Genomic DNA, 16,241 nt, shown 5'->3' with positions numbered 1-16,241 from the left:
GCAGTCCTATCAAAGATATCAAGACTTCAGGTAATTGGCAGTGTTGTGCTCTCTGAGCAATTCAGTATCCATCACTGTGCAGGTAAAGGTTCCTATAAGTATAAAAGATATTTATCATTTAAAATTCTGCATTATGTGTCATTCTGCTCTTCTTTCATAGATTTTATGGTTAGAGCGAGCCACTCTGAGCATTTATCCTGCAAAAGTCAATGAGAATGAAAGTTTCAAATATCAACAGTTTCATCTGGGCTTCAACTGCCTTGCAAGATACTGAGCCCCCATCTCTCACGTGCCCTGATTCCTGCCCTTCCCGTGAGTGAAACCTGTAACACTGGAATTGCTGGAGAATTTTGGAGTATTGCTGAGAGCGTGGAAGGACAGGAGCGTGAGCCTTGAACCTCAGCCATTCCTCACGCACTCTCCAGACCATGAGGACACAGCGCAGTGAGCCAGAGAAGTGATTTCACCAGTGGCTTGCTCTGCAAGTCTGATTTGTAACTATGGCTTTTGGCATAAAGATTAATACAGAAAACTTTGGAAACTTCTATTTGAGTCAAAGTGTTTCCCTTTGTGTTGGTAATCCTGAAGGAACCCAAGAGTCCAGGTGTTCATGAACCACTGGTGACCTTGCACAGCATATGAAGGGATGATGTGGAGTTTTTTGTATTTTCTCAATGCTGCTGCAGATTGCACACGAGTGTAAAGGAGTCAAGAGATAAGGGGAGACTATGGGACACACAAACATTAGGATCTTGAGGCTTGGGAAAAAAAAAAAAAGGTACGTTTCAAAACCAGAAGCAATAAATTGAAGAGAACAGTCTGCAAAAACCTGCCACAGGAAAAATTACAGACATGAACACAAAGGAGAGAACTGAGAAACTCTTTAGCTTAAACTCAGTAGACATCAGACAGAACTAAAAAAGCCTCCAGAACTGAGTAGGAAAGGTAGATTACGCTTGTACTAAAATAATAAAGATTATATATTAAAAAATGAAAAGACTAGACAGAATGTTGCTTGATGAGCCAACAGCAGTACAGTTATCTGTTCCCCTGATAAGAAAATGAAGAACCCTACATCAAGAATAAACAAGATCGTATGGTCAGCAGAAGAGACCATTTTTGGAAGAGACTTATCACGTCAACCAATGACTTCACATCTTCCAGTTTTCCAGAGATCTTTCAAGTTCTCAGGGCTTCAGGAAAACACCTAAGAGAGAAAAAGATAAAGATAATGTTGGTTCAATTCTATCTAAAGTTTAGGAATCATCCCATAAGAATATATCTTTGTGAGTTCAGCTTGCTGGTATTATAACAAAGGTAGATTAGTAAATATTCAATAGGGCAGGAATGTCTAAATATTCATAGTCCAATCAAATTTGTTTTACTAAAGTCAAAATGAGGGTAAGATGTTTGGGAGACAAAACTGCAAGTTCCATGTGCGGGAGGGGAGACATTTATCTGGCAAGCGGCAAATGAAACATTGATAACTGTCTCAATACGAACTGTTACAAAAAAATTTCAACTTTTGGATGCACACAGAGAATATTCAGTAGAAGACAGGAGCTAACATTGTCTCTATACAGAATTTAAAATATTTGTAATATAACGTATCCAGCTCAGGAATACATATTTCGGAAAAGACACCTAAACAATGGAGAGAATTCAAAGGAGATCTGCCAATACAATCATAGAATCATAGAATCATAGAATCATAGAATCGTTAGGGATGGAAGGGATCTTCAAAGGTCATCTAGTCCAACCCCCCTGCAAGGAACAGGGATATCTCCAACTAGATCAGGTTGCTCAGGGCCTCATCCAACCTGGCCTTGAACGTCTCCAGGGATGAAGCATCCACCACCTCTTTGGGCAACCTGTTCCAGTGTTCTACAACTCTTATGGTAAAAAATAAAAAATATCCAATCTGAATCTATCTCCCTCTATTTTAAAACCATTACCCCTTGTCCTATCACAACTGGCCTTCCTGAACAGCCTCTCCCCATCTTTCTTGTAGGCCCCCTTGAGGTACTGGAAGACTGCTATAAGGTCACCCCGGAGCCTCCTCTTCTCCAGGCTGAACAGCCCCAACTCTTTCAGCCTGTCCTCATAGGAAAGGTGCTCCAGCCCTCTTATCATCTTCGTGGCCCTCCTCTGGACCCTCTCCAACTGGTCCATGTCCTTCTTATGTTGGGGACTCCAGAACTGGATGCAATACTCCAAGTGAGGTCTCACGAATCCAGGATGGGAAAGGAAATCCTTTGATAAGAAGCCTAAGAAACTTCAATTTTTCAGTTTGTTGCAAAGAAGGCTAAGGCACAATGCCATCTGATGAAAGAAACTCCCGATTCACAACCATAAGCTGTCCCAATGGCTCTACCTGCAACTATCACCCCCATCTCTTTGAGAAGGCTGGAGAAATCTTGTAGCAGGCTTCATATGTGGCTCTCTGGTAGTTGAAAATACAAAATGAAAATAAACATTAACATGCTAACACCTTGAAGAATTTGAGGTCAATTATTTTTTGGGATAGGATGAGACACCAGAGATTTCTACCCAAATATTACATTTTATTGGATGTTCAGGCTGTGTCCAGATGGCAGGAGATATTCCGGAGATAACCATCTACTTTACTTCTTTCTATGTCCACAATATATCTCTAACATGTCTTGCTTTTTGGGAGTAGAAGATATCAAATGTAAACAAAATAATGTAAACTGTTAATCCTTTGGAAAACTTAGCATCTGAAATATTATTGAAGAATGTGCATTTAATTGGTGTGAAATTGTTCAGTTTGTGTGTTCACTGCCCATCTCAGTCTCATTTCAGGCTTCTCACATTACTGAGAGAAAGGAAGAAAGATGAGGGCTACAGTTGGTATAACTATTATTTTAAAGAACTTAAATCACAGCCTGTGTCAGTCCCAATCCCTGTCATAGGGATGGGACAGGGATTGTCAGCTGGGCCGGGGAAACTGCTCTTTTCAGCCACTGCAATTCATGGTCCATAAAAGCCAAAAATTATTAAATCAATTAAATCAATTTGATGACATCTACTTGAATACAGAATGATGGAGACTCAGGCTATGGTTGGTCTTATATGTATACAGCACTAAGAGGACTGTAGTCTGGAAAGCATGCTTGGTATTCCCAGAGCGTCAGTGCACTCTTGATTTTGGGAGCAGCTATTTAGCAAGACCTGCTGAGCCTCAGCTAACGTTTGCATCTCAATTTGTTCAATAACATTACCAGCCAAAAGTCCCTGCGCATGTAAACAACAAAGTCCAGCTGTTCCTTTTTTATTTCCCTTGAGATTCCCTCTCTCAGATAAACTGACATTTTTCCTTCCACCATATTCAATCCTAGAATAATTCTAATATAAAACATACACAGCCGAGCCAAACTTTGCAGTGCTCATTTGCTCGATTATTAGCTCTCCCTTCCTAAGTCTTCACCAATGGAAACAGGATCACACTCTAAGCCAGATCTGCAACTTCTTTGCTAATAGACATGCCAGTGTTCCGTGGTGGTGGCAACTCTCCCTGACTTTTAAAGAGTCCAGCTGTGCCTTAAGAAGCTTGGGAGGCTTCGGATTCCAGAACAGTTGATATAAGAAGTCCCCATAGCTACTGTTTACATTCATGCTGTTAACTCACTAGTCCAAGGTATCTGCTTACTCAAACCTGCCAAACTCTGTTCTTTGTTTCATCTTTCAGAACACAGAAAACCATCCAGTCTCACTCTCCTTTTTCTCCCACTGTTGATCCAGTCATTATGAGAAAGTAATTTAATTAATTGGACAGACTTAATTTATGGAACACTGTTAAGTCTCCGTTGCTTGTCAGCTGAGCAGAGACACATCTTTCCAGGACACACATCCTTCTCAGCACAAATTCTGAAATACCTGGTCATTATATGTATTTCCATCCCAGATAGCTCCTTCTTCCACAGACTGGAGCATATTAAGAGGCAGGGAGCTAAACGTTTGCCTCAGAAATCTCTTGGAAGCTGAGAGTCAAACCCTGAGTGGTTCTGCTGAATGCCACCAGACTAGGGGACTTCTCCCCTTTCTTTCAAGCCAGCCAAAAGGAATTGGGAGGGGATTCTTATCTCCCCTCCTGCCCAGCAAAGGCAGAAGGAGATGCAGAGTCACTGCATGCGAAGAAAGTCAGCTTCCATTCAGTTCCATGATGGTCTTCTGCAGCTCTCATGCAGATCAAGTGTTTCTCTCTTACGTCAATGAGAGATGAATGTTGGCAAAGTCTTATCCCTTTTTCCCTTGTCCTGGAGCTAGTGGATACACTATCCCACAGTATGGCAGAATCTTGTCGGAGTGAGACTTGCCGTGTGAGAGACAGGACTGCCATTTGAAACGGACCAGACAGGTGGATGATTTTTCCTGTTTCTTACTTGTTCAGAAACTCTTAGCCATAGAATGTCACCCTCCTTCCCGTTTTTCCACCCTTACTGAAGACACACAAGTCTTCCTGCCGTGGAACCCACCTGACAAAGTGGCAATGCAAAGCCAGGATGAGTCTTTCATGCCTACAACCTCCTGCACTTCACTCCAAAGCAGCTTATTTAAGTCACTCTCCCTTTAACAGGCATTCAGATTTTAAATTAATATGCCTTCTGCTGACTCGATTTTACTTAGGTTTTGTGTTACAAGCCTTGTTTCTCAGAATCTCTTCTTTCCTTCAAAGCAATCTTGTGGCATATGGCAATGTTTTTGTTTTTCTTTTTAATTAACTTTCCGGGAATTTAACAGATCAAGGCAATACTTCTGTGGCAATATGCTGCAATTGGCTAAACAGTAATGAGCACATAAAAAGGCAGCGTTTGAACCACTCACAGGTATTCTGACACTGGAGGGAAAAGTTTGAAAAACCACGATATAAAAACACACACACACTTTCACAACAGAGTATAAATACTTCGTCTGGAATGACTGAGAGCTCTGCAAACCTTGGGGATATAATTATCTCAGCCTTCGTTGAATGGCGAGAACGAATGCAGAAATTAAAGGTGTGACCCAGCTCTCTTTATGCCACATTAGCCATAGTGGGTTCCTCTCCAGTTTTTGCCATCTCTTAAAGGAAAGTTTCTACCCGCCTAGCTGAGACACACCACCAAACGATGTGCACGTTCATAATCTATTTCTGTCTAAGCCAAAGGGTTTATTTAAAGTCACTGCTCCGTGAGCATGTTTGAGTCTCCTCTGAACACAGACCCTGACCTCAATTTACCTGTGGGATGGAGACTGTCCAGTGCAGGGATGGCACTAGATACAGACGTGTCTTAAACCACTACAGCAAACTCCAGAAAAGCTCGTTTTATGCCAGGATCGCTGTTTTATGGCCCAACACAGCATAAATGAATCAGTGTGAACGCACTCAGTGTCGAACAGTGAAGTGTTAGTGTGCCCTTACAGAGTACAACTCTGCATGCACTCAACATTCGAGTCTTACTTCCTTCTAGCACCAGGAAGAGAGGACAAAATAGGAGGGAACATGATAGGGACCATTCGTTACTGGTGAGAGGAGAGCAGAATCGCACAACCACAAAACTGAGAGATGACTTTGGGGAAGGCCCAAACTTTTAATGCTTCTTAGATCTCAGCTTTGCTTCTTTGAAGGAAAACTGGGATCTAATATAATTTATAGACTTTTTTTTTTAAATATTTTTCAGTTGTGCGTCTCAGAATACTTCTGCAGCAACTTAGCTCATCTGTATTTAGGCAAACTTTCTAGATAGACTCCATGGTTCTGCACATTGATGTTTTTCTGCAAGGAAGGAAAATGATGGTCTCTATAAATATTCATATCATGAGTGTGAACTTATTTAGAATTACTGCTGCAAGGAATAATTAATCTTTTCCAAACTGTTTTTAATTAATCTTATTTTTTTTACTTTCAGATGGGATCCCAAGTTGTAATGATGGTTAGATATTTGCAATGATCCTTATCATGTAGGGAGATAATTGAAGGTTACTCACAGTATTTATTTCACTTTTAATTAATTGGTTCCAATGCTGATCTCTTTGCTGGTGTCCTCATGTTCTTGTTTAGAGATAAAACAAGCCACAATGAAGGGCAACTCTCGTGTGATGCTGCCTTCTAATGAACAGGATTTTCAAACCTGGAAAGAAAGAGAGGATCTATTTGGTAAAAATGAGCAAGAAAGAAGAAAAGGACAAAAGGTGAAAAAGGAAGGGGGATGTGTTCAACCAATGAAATGGTCATATAGGGACGTTGGCAATCCCAAGCAAGACAAAGCAAAGTCAGAAAAAATGAGTTACATTACGTACAGGGGCACAGGGATGAAATTGTGCCTTCAAAGGTGCACAAATGCCCATGGTTATTATTCCTGAGTATTCAGAAATGGGAGGACAGGTGGTACCTTCAATAAAAAGAGAGAGTAGACAGTTAATGGATGAGTTTTATCACCAAAGATGCTTTAGGAGGTGGTGTCAATGAACAGAAAGAAGGAGTGGTGAGTGCAGTGCTGTGTTTTGGCTATGCTAGAGACAAGCCCATCTCCACTCACTTAAGTATAAAGAAACACTAGAGCTTAAGAATATGGATGCCTCGAGGCTTGGATGTAGTTTCTCTGTCTGAGGTCTTCACTGAGAGCAAGATTAATTTCACCTAGCTTAAGCCATCTAAAAGTTAAGCACTGAGTTTAACCTGATCGTCTGAGATCCCTCTATAGATATTAGAGGAAGACAGACACTTTCTTGAAAGTAGATCATGTCACCTTGATGAATGACTGAGGAAAAGTAGATCTTCAGGGTGGAGATCATTGCACTTCCTTTAAACCCATCCGCAGGATGAAAAGTAGTATTCAGAATCTTCAGCCTTTTCATGTGCAGATCACAAGGGGATTTGCAGGATGCCAGATATGCGACAAATGGCCAAGCCCTGGTCTGCCATGGCTGTGTAAGCCCAAATGCTGCTGGATGCAATGAGTATGAGACTCAGTGTGAAAAAGGACAAACCACAGCTGAAGGCCTTCCAGATATTTCGCCTACATGTGCCTGCATACTTGGGCCACGTAGGTCTTCACTCTGTAAGGTAATTGCAAAACAAGGTTCCTGAGGCTCAGTAGATTTACTGGTGAGAGTGCTGGTTAATCATGTGGCTAAATATAGTGTTTCCGGGCAGAAATACAACCATCAGGAAACTGAGTCAGTTTGTAATAGTTCATGTCCACAAGACTGTAGTCCATTCCCAGTTGTAACTTGTGTTTTTGTTACAACCAGAGCAGACAATGTTGGCAGATCTTCTTACTGCTTCATAGAATCATAGAATGGTTTGAACTGGTAGGGACCTTAAAGATCATCTATTTCCCATCTCCCTGCCATGGGCAGGGCACCTTCCCCTACATTCTTAAAGCCTCATCCAATCTGACCTTGAACACTTCCAGGGATGTGTCATCCACAACTTCTCTGGGCAACCTGTTCCACTGCCTCACCATCCTCAGAGGGAAGATTTTCCTCCTTATATCTAATCTAAATCTTCCCTCTTTCAGTTACATCCATTGCCCCTTGTCCTATCACTACATGCTTTTGTAAAAAGTCCCTCTCCAGCTTTCTCATAGGCCCTCTTTAAGTAGCAGAAGGCTGCCATAAGGTCTCCCTATGCTGGGTTTATGTGATGAGGTTTGGTAGCACAGGAGAGGCTGCAAAAATAGCCCCTGTAAGTAACTTTGAAAAGCTTCCTCAGATCCAAAACCAGTCAAACCAGTCTCTGGCCAGGTTGGATCCCCCCAACCCCTCAGGCCAGGGCCAAGTCAATCAGAATTTGAGATGAACCTTGTGAATTGTTAAAAAAAAAAAAAAAAAGAAAAGAAAAGAAACAGTGTTATAATCATACAAACATGAGATGAAGTATTAAATTTACAAAAGTCAAGATCAAAAGAGGAAAGTTTGTAAGAAAACGATCTGAGTAGTTTGGAAAAAATAAGACTAATAGCCTTTACAAATCTTACACATTTTTGAGAGGAAGGGAACAAATTGTTTTCCAAGATGAATGTAGTTGAGCTTTAATTGCAACAAGTGAAATTTGGGAATGTATTAGGTTTGCATGGCAAGGTTTTTGTAGTGAGGGGCTACAGGGGTGGCTTCTGTGAGAAGCTGCTAGAAGCTTCCCCTATGTCCGATAGAGCCAATGGCAGCCAGCTTCAAGATAGACCTGTCACTGGCCAAGGCTGAGCCCATCAGCAATGGTGGTAGCTCCTCTGTGATAACATAGCTAAGAAGGGGGATAAAAAAATACAGAATGGCAATTGCAGCCAAAGATTGAAGTGAGAAGATGTGAGAGCAACAACTCTGCAGACATCAAGGTCAGCGAAAAAGGAGGAGGAGATGGTGCTCCAGATGCCAGAGCAAAGATCCCCTGCAGCCTGTGGTGAAGACCATGGTGAGGCAGGCTGTGGCCCTACAGCCCGTGAAAGTCCACAGTGGAGCAGAGATCCACCTGTAGCCTGTGGAGGACCCCATGCCAGAGCAGGTGGATGCATCTGAAGGAGGCTGTGACCCCGTGGGAAGCTCAGGATGGAGCAGACTCTTGGCAGGACCTGTGGACCATGAAAAGAGGGGCCCTCGCTGGAGCAGGTTTGCTGGCAGGACTTGTGACCCCGTGGGGGACCCACACGGGAGCAGTTCATGAAAAACTGCAGCCCATGGGAAGGACACGTGTTGGAGAAGTTCATGGAGGACTGTCTCTCGTAGGAGGGACCCCACACTGGAGCAGAGGAAGAGTGTGAGGAGTCCTCCCCTTGAAGAGGAAGGAGCAGCAGAAATAACGTGTGATGAACTGATGTTCCCCATTCCCTGTCTCTCTGCGCAGCTGCAGGGGAGAAGACAGAGAAAATTAGTGTAAAGTTGAGCCCAGGAAGAAAGGAGGGGTGGGGGCAGGTGTTTTGAAGATTTGGTTTTATTTCTCATTATTCTACTTTGATTTGATTTGAAATATATTAAACTAATTTTTCTCCAAGTTGAGACTGTTTTGCCTGTGATGGTAACTGGTGAGTGATCTTTCCCTGTCCTTATCTCAACCCATGAGCCTTTAATTATATTTTCTGGCCTCTGTCCAGCTGAGGAGGGGGAGTGATAGGGCGTCTTTAGTGGGCACCTGGTATCCAACCAGGGTCAACCCACCACAGAGAAGACTGGATATTAGGAAATCTTTTTAATGGTAAGCACTGGAATCGATCATCTAAAGGGGTACTAGAATCACTATCCTTGAGGATGATCTTTAAGATGGCCTGGATAAACTACTCTCAGGAGGATTGTAAGTGTAACCGGAGATGTAGGAAAGACTAAGTAACATCCCAAGGTGCTCCATTTACCATGAAGTTCTGCCACAGCATTCTGCAAGGCTCACAAGTGCTCTGCCTATGGTTACTTGGGTTTATTGCTTTATTTCTGCTGCCTGTATTAAGACGATGAGTTACTTTGCTGCTGCAATGTGATCTCCTAGGTTTGACAAGTCCAGCTGACACTTCACAGACTTCTGTTGTGTGATGAACTTGACAAAGGTCACCTCAAGGCTTTTTCCTGGTTGGGAAATAGGTCACACGTTTCACCTCAAGTTCTCCCTTTTATTTTCATATCAGCTCAACATCCAGTGCCCTGTAACACTTGGCAGTTAAAAGAAATGCACTAATATAAAGAAGTCTCTGATGTTGAATCAGCACCTCAGACTGTGCCAAAGACAAGCTGTGAGCCTGAGCAGTTGAGCTGGGGTGAAACAGAGCATAGAGCACACAGTAATGATGAAATCTGGGTAGCAAAACTCCTGAAAATTACATAAAAAAATAAGCCTCCCTCAAAACAAATGGCAAACCAACCAAATAATCAGCATTGCTTCAGTGGAGCTTCGCAGCTTATGGCAGTAGAAGGTTAGACCTGATTTCTCCTGCACATTGAAAACCCAAGCGAATTGTGATCCATACTGGAAACTTTCTTATAGCAATAACAATGGTTTATTCACCTCCTGTGTTTGTAATGAGCTACCAAGGCTTTCATTAGCACAGTCACTGGTGTGTCATGCCCAGTATTCCTGGCAGACTTTTTACTTTATGTAACACAATGTGCAGAGCAAAAAAAAAAAAGGAGGAAAAAAAAAAATTGGTCAACCTCCCAGTGATGCACTGGGCACAGGAAATTCAAAAGGACAATTGTTGCTAAATATACTCATTTAAAAAAAAAAAATTAATTTAACCCTCAGTGTGGTGGCATTTTCTAGGACTGACCGAGAACTGTGTTTAATACATGGGAAGTTTTTCGGAGAAAGATCTAAGATTTTCTCCCATTTTATGGTAAGGGATTCATATCCCCTTTCTCACAAAAATTGCTTTTTCCTAAAGTGCGTTGACATTTGTTTGGTTACCATCCATTGCTACTTGAAAAGGGTCATTGGTTGGTATATTAATGCTGCTGCACGTTGCCTGCTGCTAAGCAGCAGAGCGTGTGGTTTATCTCTCCAGCATAAGCTTGGGGAGAAGAAATGCCTGTTTTGGGAGATGCCTTCAGACAAAAGATAATCCTGATGGCAGCCAACTTTTCTGCAGCCTTTCTCTAGCGCTATATGATGTGTGTCAGGAGAGCAGGCAGTGGCAAAGACTTCATGGTCCATAACGCTACCTTTGGAGAGACGCTGCTGTCAACTTGGTGGTACAAGAGAATCAGGGTGAAAGAAAAACCTTGTTCTCCATGCAAGCTAATTTAGCAGTTGTCTGGGAAATTCCCTTTTGTGTCCCAGTTGGAAGACAGTCATCTGTATTATTTCATGTCCTAGAAGTGTCAAAAAAGGGTAATAACAGTCCTTTTCACTGACATGGTTGGCAGCTTTACAGCTCTCATGGCCATGGAATTGAGATTTCCAGAGGAAGGTTAGCGCTGACTCTGGAGCTAGGCAGCCTAAATAGTTGTGTAAATGGAGCCAATGGAGTGTAGATGTCTTTAATCGAGGACTGTGATCACATCCTGAAAAATCCACACACTATGCATTCACTGAGAGGCAAACAAAGGACACCAGCTCAGCTGGAGCCATTTTCATGTTAGATACCTACAATTAAGGGAGATGAATGCCACCTGCATGGCTTTGTTGGGCTTGAGATGAAAAATCATGCTGAACACACACATTCATCACTGCATTATATGTGTTCTCAGGAAGTGCAGTAGAGTCTTTTACTGTCAGAGGAGACAACAACTTGAAATGAAATTTGGAGCAAAGTCTCCAAGGAAATTTATGAGTGATTTTCTCTTCAGATGCCTTCAATACCTCCTTCAAGAGAAAACAATGTTTTAATCATCATCTCTATCTAGCTGGACTAAGTTGGTCATTGATGCAAACATGTTTGCCTCTGCTGATACTGCATTTCATTCATTTATTCATAAAATCACAGATTTTATCCCATTGTATATTCACTGAAAAACTTTTCTCTTCTATTGTCTTATTGTGGCCTGGAGGGAAAGAATAAAAGAAAACGGAAAATTAAGAGCTGAAACGGGGAAGTGGTGTACTAAGGAAGCTCATATATACGTATATAGTGGAAATAAAAAGAAAAGAAAATATGTCAAAGAGATTTATGGTAACTAGGTGAACATGGAGGAATGTACAGATTGTTATTTTTCCTAAGAAAAGGAAAAAATTGATCAGTCTTTAGAACCTGCTTTGATTTCACTGAATCATGAAATACACAATGAAAATGAATCAGGTGAACTTTATACCTTTGAATCTTGCTCGTTACAGGGTGACACACCATCGTGGCTCCCGGCACCGCAGGTGGGTGATTCATCTGGTTGATAAATAATTGCTGATCCTCCCGGATGAATTTCTGAGAATTCAGGTCCAGCTTCGCAAAGGGGTTTAAGTGTCCAGCTCTGTAAGAGGATATTGCAGGCTTTGAGTTTATCGTACAGGGAATAAAATCAGCCGAGTAGTTAAAGAGGGAATTTTCAGCAGTTGGCATATGGAGCAAGTGGGTGCTTAGACAAGCTTGATAGCAAATGCTAAAGAGGGGGTTGTGTCTGAAATTTTCCATCTTTCCTGGATTTAGGAGCCTTAAGTCGGGGATTCAGTCTAAAACCCCTCCCAGTTCTTGGTCACCTTACTAGTACTGTCAGGTGTCAGTAGTGCTCAGGCATCACTCTTCCAGAGAAATTCCCAAGTGTCTTTGCATTACCTCAACTGCCACCTCATACTTTTTACATTAGCAAAATGGGACAGGTTCTCCTTCTAGCCAGAAAGTGAACTGAGATCAGGAAGCAGCTCTTGGATATTGGTGTCAGTCTGTTTAAGTCAGTGACATTATTCTTATAGGAAACTCCAACTTTCTGTATGGACAGCACTGAACAGAATACATGGAAAAACATTTTTATGCTAGACAGTAGTGCCAGACTGCTTTCCATTTCTGAGATGCTGAGGCAAGAATACACGGATCCTCTAGCTCTTCCCTGCTGCATGGCTTTTCTCTTCTCGATGGTGGTGAGATTCAGCGATGCCTCAGAGGGTGAAAGTCCATGGGCATAAAGTAGGAATTGCTGTTGTCCCTGAATCTGTGAATAATATATTTTTCCTAGCAATTGCTGCTTGCATGCTAAAAGACTTGGCTGGCAGGGTCACAGGATAACTCATTCATCTCGAGAGAAGAAGAGTTGTAGTTTACTGATGTTCCCCTGGTTCTTCCAATCATTTGGCAGCTGGACTGACATACATTCCCTCTGCCCTTCAACTTTGACTGTTCCTTCACCTAAGTGGAAAATTCCCAGAGAAGTCATGTCAGCCAAGACCAAATCTGCAGTGGCTGACATTTGTTTCTTGTTCAAGTAGTAGAGACATCCTGAGCAACTTGACATGTGGGAGCACAGAACAAAGCCGACCACTTAACCAACAAGTACATTCGTTTTCCGACTGAAACATTAAGTGAGGATTGTGCTACAGCCTTTCAAAACCTGATTTGTTTCAGATAAAAAGTGAATTGGCCCTGGGATCTTGGCAATTACATATTGAGTATGTGAGCCTGATGTTTCACTCAATTGTCTCTAGTGTTAACTAAATTAGAGAGTTGTTGAGAGTACACGGCTTTAAATCATCTGTGAAGAATTACTCCTCTTCTCAAAAGCTGCTTTTTCCCTCTTGTTCCCATCAGATATGTTCTTCACTGCCTGTCCTAAACACTTACATAATGCTGGCAGTCATCTCTCTCTATTTCTAGATACATAATTCCAGAAAAAAACAAACTCCATCTTTGAGTGTGATTTGGCACATAAGCTAAAACCATGCCCAGAGAAGCTGTGTGCACAAAACCCAGCTCATCTGATATGCAGGATGCTGGATTTTGCCCTTTTTTAATTTACAGTGGTTTATGAGGACTGAGTGTTCAGGCCCCCGAGCACTTGCTGGGGTGTTTGCCATCAGCCTCAGTAAGGTGGGATGGAGCTCATTTTGTGGAAAAGTGGCATAATGAGTTGGACACCAGTTAGATCTGCATTGTAGAGGACATTTCTGAAGAGGTCAAACTAATTTGTTGCTGTTCTACTCATGCCTTCTCTCTCCTCTTTCCTCATTACACTTAAACCACTGATTTAATTTGTCCACTCTGATGATTCCCTCTATTTCTTGTGCAGAATATTTGTTCTTCTGTCTCCATCTCCTTCTGTTTCCCCACTTGGTGGTTCTTCTACACACAGGACATGACTGTTTCTGCTGACTCTCTCTGAGAAGCACTGAAGGCATGGGGGCCCCGGGTATCATCACCATGCAAGCAATTAGTAACAACACAGCAATGATGTTCATGATTTTGTTCACATCAGACCATAGACAGGTAATATTGGCTAATAGTTCCACATGTTTCTTTTAGATGTGTATTTTCCCTGTTTATATGTAACGGTTTTTGGTTTTGGTTTATTTCAGCTGAATTTTTAATTTAATTTTTTTTTTCTATCTGCGTGATAATTGCATTATTATTCCCTTCTGGTGATATCTAGTCCCAAAATATAAAATGAGAGTTGGGTAGTAGTTATAAAGAGGCAAATGGAGAGTTTCAGGATGAAAATATAAGGAGGGTGACCAATCTGCTGCTCTCCAGGCATACTTAATTCATGTGTTGTTCACCTATGCCAAGGTAATTTTACTGGTCAGACTAAATGTCTTGCTTGCCTGGTGCCCTGTCTCTGGCATAGACCACTCAGGAGTACCTAGGAGAGACGAAATCAGGGAAGCATTTTGCTATACTTCCCCAGCCTATTTTCCTGGCTTCTAGAAATTTTCCTTTGAGGGATTCCTTCTCACCTTATCAGTATTGGTACAGAGATTTTTTGGTGACCCAGATCCTAATTGCAGGAAGAAGGGAGTAAAGAGGGAATTTCCTGTGGACATAGTTGAACATCTAGGCAGCTCCATCCCACAGGTGCGGATTTGGGACACATGGAAACACTTGTAAACTATTCGTAGAGCTCTGCTTTCCCTAGTTACCTGAGGTGGAGGATGTATCCCCTGTGCCTTGGTCATCTGCTTGGTAGGACCAGAGAAGCTGGTCACTTATGGTCTTCAAGTCTCAGAGACTGTTTGCAGTACATAAAAAATTTCACTGAACAGAATACTACTAGCATCAACTGTATCTTATATTAAAATTCTGCCACACACTGTGTTTGGCTAAATTTGATATTTAATTTGTCTATCACGTGGTTCTTCACTAAAGTCTCACTGTAATTAGATGGGTAAAACCAATAATTAATTTGTTCTCATTTCTTTGCTTTTTCCTTTTTTCACTGATACAGTTCTGTTGTGTAAGTATATTATAAAACAGAAGGAAATAAATTGGTTATATGGAAAATCAAGAACATCTGATGTCTAGAAAGAATAAGAACTTGCAGAAGCCAGGCTGCAGACATCTGGATTTTTATTTAAACAGTCTTCAGCTTTTTATCTGAATAATCTTTTGAAAACCAAATATATTTTAAAAACCCTTCTTGACTGGCTAATACTATCCAGGTGTGTGTTTGATTTTATCTTCATAATAGACATATCGTCCAAGTGGAAAAGCTCTTGAATTAATTTAAGTACAATTTAGAAGCTGACACCAGTGGATTAAAGTAAGAAGAGGGAGAAAAAAAAAGAGGAGGCAGAGAAGTAGGCTGATTTTAAACACCCTTCTTTCAAGACTTGTTTGTGCCTGGGGAGTTAGTTTCTGACTTGGGATAAGATTTTGCAGAGTTTGAAGTCAGAGCAAACCCCCCTATCTAAAGATGAAGGTACCACCAGCTGTTAAAGCAGGCAGGGATCTGATAACACAGAGCTTAATCTGAGGCAAGTGTACAAGTTCTGCTGTGATAAAACCAGAGGCTGTCAGACCTTTTGCTCCGAAGGACACTCTGGCACTCCTGGGAGACATACTTTGTCTGCAAAACCAAGCGTGTAATTTCCCTTCTTTCTGTCTCTGCCTCCAGCCAGTCCCGTGGCACGATGGCAGTGGGCAGCGGGCAGTCTCCCCAGGGACAGCCAGGACAGCCGACCTTCAGAGCGCGGTGGGAGATATGCTTCCACTGCAGGACGTGGGCTGGGAAGCCCCCAAATTGGCTTTTTTTCCAGAGCAAGCCTGGGGAAACCCTGAGGCACTTCTGTGCTTGAAAGAAAAAAAAAAAAGTGAAGGAACGAAGTGAATTTAAAAAAAATTAAAAAAAAAAAAAAAAAAACAAACACAAACATCCCCAAATCATCTGCGTCTCAGCATCCAAATTGCATCCAAAGCTTCCAGCTTGCATGCAGTGTTACATTAGATTTACACGGCGGTCACAGGGATTAAAACTGATCCATAATATTCATCAACTAACCCCAGCTTGCGTTGAGCCCGCTAAATACGTGTGTCTGTACAGCCATCACCGGCATCAGAAACAAGTCCAAGTCTCCACAGAGCCAGCAGAAGAGACGTTTCTACCTGTTTTCAAACGAAACAGAGGTACTTAAGTCCCTAGAGTGTGGATTTGGTTGTCAGTTTTATTTACTACTTTCAGATGTCATCTGCCACCGAGTGTGAATAACTTACCCGCCTGCACAGAGAACTTTGCTTTCTGTTTCAGTCCAGCTCGAGACAGAAATCCCATAAAAACTTCCACTCCAGCCCGTGTGCTGAATGATGATATAGGAATTAAAGAAGTGAGGGTAAAATTCCTGAGGCACTCGTAAGTACTTTTCCAAGGATTTTAAAAAGCCTCTTAAAAACGGCAGCAGAGATCGAACG

General features: G+C 41.9%; 1 protein-coding gene across 6 annotated transcripts; it reads right to left on the bottom strand.

Annotated features, from left to right (window-relative positions):
- Nucleotides 1-1,004: 1,004 nt before the first annotated feature.
- LOC147528417 (uncharacterized) lies at nt 1,005-16,224 on the bottom strand. Of its 6 annotated transcripts, XM_086614732.1 has the most exons (5): nt 16,047-16,224; nt 15,835-15,938; nt 15,356-15,626; nt 11,731-11,883; nt 5,733-5,776 (listed from the first exon to the last, which is right to left on the bottom strand). In XM_086614732.1, the coding sequence occupies exons 2-5, from the start codon at nt 15,887-15,889 to the stop codon at nt 5,740-5,742; spliced, it is 516 nt and encodes a 171-aa protein (XP_086470858.1). In that variant the 5' UTR covers nt 15,890-15,938; nt 16,047-16,224; the 3' UTR covers nt 5,733-5,739. The 6 variants fall into 6 exon arrangements, 5 of the variants coding, with proteins under 5 accessions (XP_086470859.1, XP_086470862.1, XP_086470858.1 ...); XM_086614733.1 differs by lacking the exon at nt 5,733-5,776 and adding an exon at nt 1,005-1,207 and having other exon boundaries at nt 15,835-16,224; XM_086614736.1 differs by lacking the exon at nt 5,733-5,776 and adding an exon at nt 1,005-1,207 and having other exon boundaries at nt 15,356-15,621; nt 15,835-16,224.
- Nucleotides 16,225-16,241: the final 17 nt, after the last annotated feature.

The sequence above is a fragment of the Tauraco erythrolophus genome, chromosome 7, assembly GCF_009769465.1.
Source record: "Tauraco erythrolophus isolate bTauEry1 chromosome 7, bTauEry1.pri, whole genome shotgun sequence".
Lineage (NCBI taxonomy): Eukaryota > Metazoa > Chordata > Aves > Musophagiformes > Musophagidae > Tauraco > Tauraco erythrolophus.
This window is presented reverse-complemented; position numbering and strand designations above follow the sequence as displayed.

Bases quoted from the DNA above. Each gene is read 5' to 3' on its own strand.
- LOC147528417 (XM_086614732.1), bottom strand. From the start codon at position 15,889: ATGCCGGTGATGGCTGTACAGACACACGTATTTAGCGGGCTCAACGCA. The intron at 11,884-15,355 runs GTCTGACAGCCT...ATCCTCTTACAG, and splicing joins AGTGTCCTTCGGAGCAAAAG to AGCTGGACACTTAAACCCCT. The intron at 5,777-11,730 runs GTATAAAGTTCA...CCTTCCTTGCAG, and splicing joins GTAACGAGCAAGATTCAAAG to AAAAACATCAATGTGCAGAA.